Source organism: Mustela nigripes, chromosome 13 (assembly GCF_022355385.1).
Source record: "Mustela nigripes isolate SB6536 chromosome 13, MUSNIG.SB6536, whole genome shotgun sequence".
NCBI lineage: Eukaryota > Metazoa > Chordata > Mammalia > Carnivora > Mustelidae > Mustela > Mustela nigripes.
In genome coordinates, this window is record NC_081569.1 from 50,639,567 (window position 1) to 50,649,374 (window position 9,808).

Below are 9,808 nucleotides of genomic sequence, written 5' to 3' on the forward strand. Positions count from 1 at the left end.
AAGAAAGGGAACAAAGAGAAGAAGAGAGACTAATGAGAACATAAAGTCAGAGGGAAAGAGTATAAGGTATGCAGAAGGGGAAGGGACACATCTGGAAACCTAGGCTAGGTCCTCAGTGGAAATCTATTCGTAAGGGCCAGTGTGTGGGTGAAAGAATAATAATATAAATAATTAAATAATATTAATTAAAATAGATAACATAAAAATTCCAAGGAGGTATACCAGGAGTTGTTTCACTTAAAACAAAATTACCTATCATAACCAGGTCTTTGAAAACATTTGATCAAAAAAGTTTTCCTTATTGTGATGGCAAAGGGCATAATTGAGTATGGTAAGGTCTGAGTAGGTAGGAAAGCAACTTAAGAAGGTAGAAGAATTAAGAGTTTTTTGTGTTTTTTTTTTTTTTTGGCTTCTTTCTTGAATGAGTCAGACTATGTCCGTTTTCAGTAGATGCAAAGTTTAAATGACTGTGGGAGAGACTAAAAATGCAAGCTAAAGATAGCTTAACTTAGAGATTTTAAAGTCAAGGTAATCCCTGATACTCTGCAGTGTCTTAGAAACATTTTGATTATCACAAGAGGGAGTAAGTGCTATTGGCATCTAGTAGGCAAGAACAGGGATGCCACTGAACATTTTACAGTACACAAGACTTCTTCCTAACAAAGAATTGTTCAACCCCAAATGTCAATAGTGCCCAGGTTGAGAAACCTGGCTTAAATGAAGAACTAATACTTCATAGTTGGTGGAAAGATAAGAACCAAGAGCATATATTGAGGAACTATTCAAGTGTAGCCCAGTATAAGTGGTATGGGTTTCACATCATTCAGATCTAAAATGAGAATGTAGCCTCAGAGAGAGTTAGCCCTGAACTTAAAGGTCTGAGTTCAAGTTCTAGTTCACTGACTTTCCAGGTATATAACTCCAGTGAATTTACTTATCATCTCTGTTACTCTGATTTATTACTGCAAAATGGGACTGTGTTTACCATGTAATATTATGGGAAAAGTCAATTAATTTACATATATTGCTTGGAGATTACTAAATTTACCTGATCCTTGGTTTTCTCCTCAATAGCTCTGGAATAATACCTTCCCCTCAGGTCAGTTGCACACATCACTTGATGCAACATAAACACAAACATCTAACTCAACTGATGCTGCCTGGAAAGTTTTCTATATTTTAAAATTATTATTTATCACTCACTAAAAAATCTATCTCATTTGTTAATTTATAGACATTATATCTATACAATAAACATTTTCATTAGGTAGAGTTCATTTTGCATAACAAATCCATAAACCTGAGGAAGAACAACTTTATTTTAGAAATGGGGAGACAAAAAGAATCACACAGAATAAAGAGATAATATAACCTACAGTATATTTCAGAATCTTCTCAATTATTGCTCAATTATTATTCTCTATTATAATAAATACTGATTCATTATTGCTAATGAATTCACTTAATTTTTATGAATCATCTTCATTTTTCACTCTGACTCCAGAGTCCATAAAAAGTATATCTGAAATGTGGACTAAATGTATTTCTCTGAATATTTTAATGAGTACATGAAATGATTCTGTACTTGAGGGCTTCACTGTATGGAATGTAATCACGTTGTCTTGGTAGAAACTTTCTAGTTTTCTCTTCTTCCCTTATGGGTTCTTTAGCTAATCTAGTAGTTAAATTGACATATGACAGATTAATAAGAGAAAGACGAATTTCATTTTGTTTGCTCAGGAATCCCATAAAAAAATGAGACTCAAAGAAGTGACCAAAACAGGAAGTTTTTGTACCTTTTAGACAAAGAAACAGTAAGTTTGTGAAGAACTGACAAAATAGAGGGGTTTGTGCTTGAGGTTTTAAATTAGTGAAGAAATAATAATAGTTGCTTATATAGTCTTCTATAAACTCCCAAACTCTTTATATCTGGTGATAAGGATGCCTTCCTCCCTCTTGGTACAGGGAGGGCACCTTCCACCTGGGAGATTTACCTCCCGCTTTCAGGGGCACAAAGGATGCTCAGAGTATTCTTCTTGCACTGTTTTTTAAGTAGCTTTAATTCAAAATAACCAATATGCCAAAGTGGTATATTTTGGGATAGTATTTTCTGCTCCCCTTCAACATCCATTTAAATGAACGGCTGTGTTGATCAAAGGATATAAAGTTTCAGAGGTAAGATGAGTAAGTTCTGCAGATCGTGTACAGCATGGTGACTAGCTAATAATACCATATGATATACTTGAAATTTGCTAAGAGAGTGGATCTTAGTTGTTCTTACTGGAAGCAAGAAAGGAAGACAGGCAGGCAGGAAGGAAGGAAGGAAGGAAACTATGTGAGGTAATAGGTTACTTAGCTTGACTACCATAGTCATTGCACAATGTATATGTATATCAAAACATCACATTGATTTATTTTTCAGTTATAACTCAATAAAACTGGTAGGAGAAAATGAAAGACTAGGGGGTGTACCCTAGGGAGTTGGGAAGACTGGCTTCATGTATGAAATAAACAGGCAATGAAAGATATATCTGTGCCCTTAACATGGGGTTAAAATTACATCACATTCAGTTTCCTTACTAAAACTGTGGTCAAATTAACTGTCAGATCTAGTATGATTTCCTAAAATAGAACTTCTTGAAAGCTTTTCTAGTTCAATCAAATTAGACTTATAAAGCAGGACTGCATCCTTATAGGAAAAAATGAGATGCCAGATTATTTTTTAATTTTTTAATTAATTTATTTTTAAAATATTTTATTTATTTATTTGACAGAGATCACAAGTAGGCAGAGAGGCAGGCAGAGAGAGAGAGAGAGAGAGAGAGAGAGAGAGAGGAGGAAGCAGACTCCTCGCTGAGCAGAGAGCCGATGCAGGGCTTGATCCCAGGACCCTGGGATCATGACCTAAGCTGAAGGCAGAAGCTTTAAACCACAGAGCCACCCAGATGCCCTGATGCTGGATTATTTTTTTAGGATTATTAAGATTATTCTGGTTCCCCTGAAAAATAATTTTAGGAGCATGAGACATTTATAACTCATCATTTTTATTTATTTATGCAAAAGCCCCTACAACAACTATTCTTTCATCAATTATAAAGGTGTATTAATAAGGGCATTGATAATAGTAAAGCAGGGAAGTATAAATCGGCCTAAATATAATTTAATTAAATTAATAAGTATAATTTTTTCCAGTTTTACTGAGAAATAACTGACATGTATCACTGTGTAATTTTACAGCACGATGGTTTGATTTAAATATATTTTGAAATAATTATCACTATAGGTTTAGTTTATACCAACATCTTATACAGATACAATAAAAAGAAAAAAATTCATTTTGTGATGAGAACTTTTAGGATCTATTCTCTAAACAATTTTACAGCCTAAAACTAAATGTGATCTGCAAACAAAATGCATAAAGAAAATTTAGGTACTCTTCCTAAATAATCAAGCAGAAATGACTTTTAGATAATTAAAGTTATAATATGTATTTTAAGAAATTATACAGATGAATAATTGACAAACTGGGTTGTCTGACTATAGACCCAGATAATATATAACAGTATCTCTTTAGTAGGGATTGTCTAAATTGTGTAGGATTCCTCCAAAAGCAGTAAGGTAAAATTTTGTTAATATGGGAATATTTAATATATTAAGAACATTTATTGTGTTAGAATTACTTTGATAGAAGAATTTCATCAACTTTTTTAAACTTCAAAGCCTTCTATAAGTAGGCATTTTTCACTTCCCATCTTTTTTGAAATGTGGAATTAAAGCTCAGAAAAAGTAGTCTAAAGTCAAACAGTCAGTGTGACTTGACATCACATATTAAGCCATGTATATCACTTGGAGAGTTAAAGAGAATGTTACACTTCAAGATATATTACAATTAATGATGGAAAATGACCAGAAGAACAACAGATGTAAATTATTTTTGTCAATCTACAAAGCCTGTGGAGCTGGCTTTAAGTCATTCCTCTTGCCTTGTGATCATAAGTTCATGGATAAGCCTGTTTACTACTATGTAATAGATTATTAAGACTATCCAAAACTCAAGGGGTTCTAATGAGAAGACAAAATTATTTATTTAGATATTGTTCTAAGCTCCTTCCTACCCTCCACATATATTATCATGATCTCTTCCACATTTCTTATTCAGCAAGTACACGTTATATCTGGGATCTCAGAATCCTTTGCTTTGAAAGTCTGTGGTTCAGAATTCTGATCCCTTACTATTTCCCCTCCTCTAGGATTGTTGCAGAGACCATCTGCAGCCTGGATCCATGGATAAGGTCAATTCTTCAGTGGTGTCTGAATTTGTATTGTTGGGACTCTCTAGTTCTCAGGAGCTCCAGCTTTTCTTTTTTGTTTTCTTCTCTGTGTTATATGCGGTCATTGTGCTGGGAAACCTTCTCATTATCATCACAGTAACTTCTGATAACAGACTGCACTCCCCCATGTACTTTCTCCTGGGAAATCTCTCCTTTGTGGACATCTGTCAGGCTTCTTTTGCTACCCCTAAAATGATTGCTGACTTTCTGAGTGAACATAAGACCATCTCCTTCAGTGGCTGCATTGCCCAGATATTCTTCATCCACCTTTTTACTGGAGGAGAGATGGTACTACTTGTCTCCATGGCATATGACAGATACGTAGCCATATGCAAACCCCTACACTATGTAGTCATCATGAGTCGAAGGACGTGCACTGTCCTGGTAATGGTCTCCTGGGCTGTGGGCTTGGTGCACACATTAAGCCAGTTATCATTTACCGTGAACCTGCCTTTTTGTGGACCCAATGTAGTAGACAGCTTTTTTTGTGACCTTCCTCGAGTGACCAAACTTGCCTGCCTGGACTCTTACATAATTGAAATACTAATTGTAATCAATAGTGGAATCCTTTCCCTAAGTACTTTCTCTTTCTTGGTTAGCTCTTACATCATTATTCTTGTCACTGTCTGGTTTAAGTCTTCTGCTGCAATGGCCAAGGCCTTTTCTACACTGGCTGCCCATATCTCTGTAGTAATATTGTTCTTTGGACCTTGCATCTTTATCTATGTGTGGCCCTTTACCACTTACCCTGTAGATAAACTTCTTGCCATATTTTACACCGTTTTCACCCCCATTCTAAACCCCATTATTTACACACTAAGAAACAGGGATATGAAGGCTGCCATGAGGAAGATTATGACCTATTACCTGAGGCCCAAGAAAATTTCTGAAATTCCACTAGTAGCAAGGAATTCCCTTTATTAAGATGCAATTCCTTCAACTTCCTCAAATTGATACTCTCTATAAATATTATCAATGTGTTCTTGGGGCATATCTCAGTTACGGTGGAAGTGATGAGGAAGATGATATAGAGAGTATCTAATGGATATTAACTAGTCCCTTCCCAAGTATCACCTAAGCAAAAGCTAAATATAAAAAAATAGGAGAAGGTATATCATGATTACTTGTTCTGCAAATGAACAGAATGACAATATGTGGATAGTATTAATGCTTTCGCTGCTTTAGTTGCAGCACGAATATGATAGGAAAAAAAAAGGGAGTACCTGATTCTTTGGTGGGTATAAATTCAGGCATTTTTCATGGTCCTAGCAGTTTCCTAATTGTATGCTAAAAAATCTATGTAGATGAATAATGTTTTTAAAAATGTGAAAGTCAATTTTCCCAACCAGAAGATAGCCTTTCCACTGATTCAAGTGTGTAGACTTAAGTGGGGATTTTTAAATTATGAAACCCCTCCCCTAACATCAAGTATGCCTATCCCATATTGTTTTCCAATAACAATGCTTTAAAATGAATCAGGAGCTTGCATTTCAAATCTTTTGATTAATGGTCTTTCTATAATCAGTTAAGATAATTTCAGTTTTCTCTGAAAACACTGACATTTTTGTCTATGCTATAAGTAGCTACGCAAGAGTCTTTACATTTAGACAAAATACAGAGTTCTTAGTGACACTGAATCAATGATAAACATACAATCTAACTGCAACCTGGATCCTGAAAGACCTCTGGATCTTTACTCTGAACCTCTCAGGACCATTATCAGATTTATTAATGTTGATAATTGTTTTTAAGGGCTTTCTTGGATGCTTCTCAAAGTTTATTTTATTTTTATCTTTTAAATTATCCAACAGATAGTACATCATTAGTTTTTGATGCAGTGTTCAATGATTCATTAGTAGTTTTTAAGCTTTCCCCACCAACACTCCTCAATTCATAAAAGGTAATTAGACAAACATAGATATTAGTCTCTTCAAGGATGAAAACATGAGTTTTGCTTTTTGTTGTTTGCCTACTTACCTTCCCAATTCCATCTCATCTTTTCTGAAACCAACTGTAATAAAGCATCATTAAGTAAAATATTGAAAAAACCTTGGGAATTTCCTCTTCTCCCATCTCACTCAATTTTTACTCTCTCCATAGCTTTCTAGTTCTTCTGAGAACTGATATTCTTTGCTCTTTTCTACTCTCAAAGCTTACCTTCCAGTAAGGGTAGTTTAAAAGTAATTTACACTTCAGTGTAAATTTAAATACATCAGCTACTTCTTCCAGGAATGTGTACACATTGATTTCTTTCTAATTTTAGGATATCATTCCATCAGTAGTGAGAGGGGAAAGTCAGCAGCTTAGATCTGAAACAGTGGCAGAAAGAAGAGATCTTACCAATGTTTCCCGACTCTAAACCATGCAGGCTGCTTTGTTTTTCTACTCAGGGAATGAGGTCCAGCCTTATGATTCCCCTTCTTCTTGAATAAAAGACTATATGTACTGTATGATTTTCTTTTAATCAGCCTATAGTACCAAAGTATTAGGGAGGCGGAACTCATTAGAAAGCTTATTAATTTCATTCTTTTTTTCAATGATAGATGATTTGATGCTAGATTATATGAAACAGATCTTTCTTGTTAGGTATTTTATAAAAATGTTTTGTTAACCATGGTAAACAATGAAAATAAATGTGTTAAGAAATTCAGAAAGTATGTAATCTGCTTAACTGGACCAGTTATTAGCTAATCAGGCACTCATAACATTTTGTGACTATGAGATTCTTTTGAAAATATGATAAACATCATAGCTCTCCTTCCCAAACAACAGCATAACACTTAAACATAAGACTGGATATACATTAATATTTTACTTTAGTAACTGATTTCTGGTTTTCAGTTAAAAAAATGACTGTAGAGTGATCTTTAACAGAGGAAGTATATGCTGTCTATGATACTGAATTAATCTTAAACTTTTACTGGAATCCTTGAAATAAAGTAAGTATTAAGGAGTCTGGCAGCATTTGGGTAGCTCAGCTGGTTAAGCATTACATGTTTCTTGATTTTGGCTCAGGTCATCATCTCAGAGTGCTGAGATCCAACAATTCAGCCTGGAGTCTGTTTCTCTCCCTCTCCCTAATCACATGTGCTTTCTCTCTCTCTCCCCTTCTCTCATATAAATAAATCTGTTAAGAAAATGGAGTCTGAACTTTCATAGCTAATATTTACAGAAGAGGAAATGCTTGAGTGAAAGAACTTCAAATTTTCCCAAATTCTTTGGATTTTTTTTCCCACATGGCATGATTTATGTTCCTTACAAACTATTTTTGCAAGTTCTCATTCAAGAAAAGATGAAGTGGTATTTATATTTCAGTGAAGTTCTTCCAAAGAATGCCTGGAAAGCCAGCAAGTTTTCTCGTAATAGAGAAAAACACACATTTTTTTTTTTTTTGAAGGGGCGGGGGGTGGAAGGTTGGGGGTAGCCAGGACGTAGGAATTATGAGGGCATGTATTGCATGGAGCATTGGGTGTGGTACAAAAACAATGAATTCTGTTACGTTGAAAAGAAATAAAAAACACATATACACACACATTTTATTCTCAATTATTGGTATAATCCCTTGACAAGCTGGATATTCAAAGTCCTTCATTTTGAATGTTGACAAAGTTGACCACTTTCTTAGACACAATGTCAGAGCTGTTAGAAGAATTTCTACTAAGGCATGGCAGGGAAGAGAGCAATAATTAAAATAATGTGTGGAATTTCCTCTCATCAAAAGAGTAACAAGATCAGGTAAGCTGCTGAAAATAAAATACTTCATTTAATAGAGAAGAATCACGTTTTTTTCCTTTGTGTATTTCTTGACAAGGAAGCTCTATAAATTATCAATTTGTTGTCTCTTGACATGAAGTCCACCCTTCATTGGCATGTTTGTGGTATCTGACCTGGACTCAAACCTTTCACCTTTGTCATGAAAGGATGTTGGATGAACACTACAGAAAAGAGAGGCCTTTCTTCCCGCTTCCAGTGTCCTTAATTTCTTTCTTCTACACTGCAGCTGCCATGGGCTACCCAATGGCACTCACCCTCCAGCAAGTTTTGTTGCCAGTCTCAGCCTTTCATTTCCTGCTCCTCATCCCTCCATTTGGGGACCAGCTTTGTCCAGAGGCCTACTCATAAGCTCTCCGGAGAGTTCTGAAACTCACCCTTGGGGAGGGGGTCCCCCTTCAAAGTCTATTGCTTCCCTGGTTCTGTCCTTCAGCCCTAGAACATTATTTGGAGTTCTCTTTCATCCCTTTTTTGTACTACTACCAGTTGCTAAGTCTCCATGTTCAACATTCCTTGTTCAAAATACCAGTGTAGTTTTTGTCTCCTGATGGCACTCTGACAGATACCGAAATGTTTAAGTATTTACAAGATATTGAAAAGCCAGAAGCATCTAAAAGTGATTCATAAAATATGACACGTAATGAGGAAACTCAAGAGCTGGCTGAACCAAAAAATGTTAGCGTTTTCATCTATTTATATACTCATAGTGTATGATATCCTTTGTCAAGTATTTTTTTTTTCTCCTAAGACAACAAATGAGGTATTTACTAACTTAAAAAAAATAAAATTTCACTCTCTGCTCCAAGCCAATGTGACAATTTCCATAGCAAAAGTTTGGTTTTGTTTTTGCTCATTCGGTTTTCCCCAGTCGTTCATGGATTTCATTTTAATGTGATAGGAAACCTTGTATAGTGCTCTTTAATGAGGGAAAATGGAGCATTCAAGTGTATGTAACACTGAATCCTTAAAGTTTGTATTAAAGTTTTAATCATCAGTCTTCTTTTCCTGAGAAGACCCTACTGAAGAGCTTTCCATTTGAAAAGATAAATCTGCTTGTTATCTTTACCCTGCAGGTTAAGACGATCGCCAAGACAGAAGCAGCACCACTCTGTGTTAATGCATTTTTGTGTCATACATGCAATGATAAAAACAAACAAAATATAAAGCCAAGAGTTCATAGACTTTAACAAACTTTTTCATAAAATATTTCAAATTACTTTAGTTCCAGTAAGACAAAGAGACATTCATAATACTAAAACAAACGCTATTTTAATTTACTGTCAGCTAGTCAAGGTAACTAGCAATACATTTCACCTGGAATTGAGACACTAAGAGCAGTAGAATCCCATGTTATATTTTGTTTAAAACAAATCTTAATATAATTTGGTAATACATTTTTTTCATGGAGGTATTTTAAAATGATAATTTGAAATATTCCTTTTTTTTTTTTTCTGTCCGGTTTACAGATCTCTGTGGACTTTTCTCAAACCCCTGAGAAACTGATAGAGACATAAATTTAACTGCAGAAAAATGGGGAAATAAAAGTACATTTTAGAAATCTGAAAATAACTTTTGCACTGCTTCTCGTAAGACTTGTCAAATCCAAGCTCAGACCATATTATTATTATGTGCTCTTGAGCAGATTACTTGCTTTTGATCAGGTCCCCTCCCTAAAATCTTCCAATTCCTATGTATTACTCTTAGGG

At 34.9% G+C, this 9,808-nt stretch overlaps 1 protein-coding gene across 1 annotated transcript; it reads left to right on the forward strand.

The window, feature by feature from the left end:
* The first annotated feature begins 4,283 nt into the window (after positions 1-4,283).
* Positions 4,284-5,255, forward strand: LOC131998630 (olfactory receptor 4K5). Its single transcript, XM_059371122.1, has one exon. It carries the CDS (start codon positions 4,284-4,286, stop codon positions 5,253-5,255), a length of 972 nt encoding a protein of 323 aa, XP_059227105.1.
* The last annotated feature ends 4,553 nt before the right edge of the window (positions 5,256-9,808 follow it).

Bases quoted from the DNA above. Each gene is read 5' to 3' on its own strand.
- LOC131998630 (XM_059371122.1), top strand. From the start codon at position 4,284: ATGGATAAGGTCAATTCTTCAGTGGTGTCTGAATTTGTATTGTTGGGA.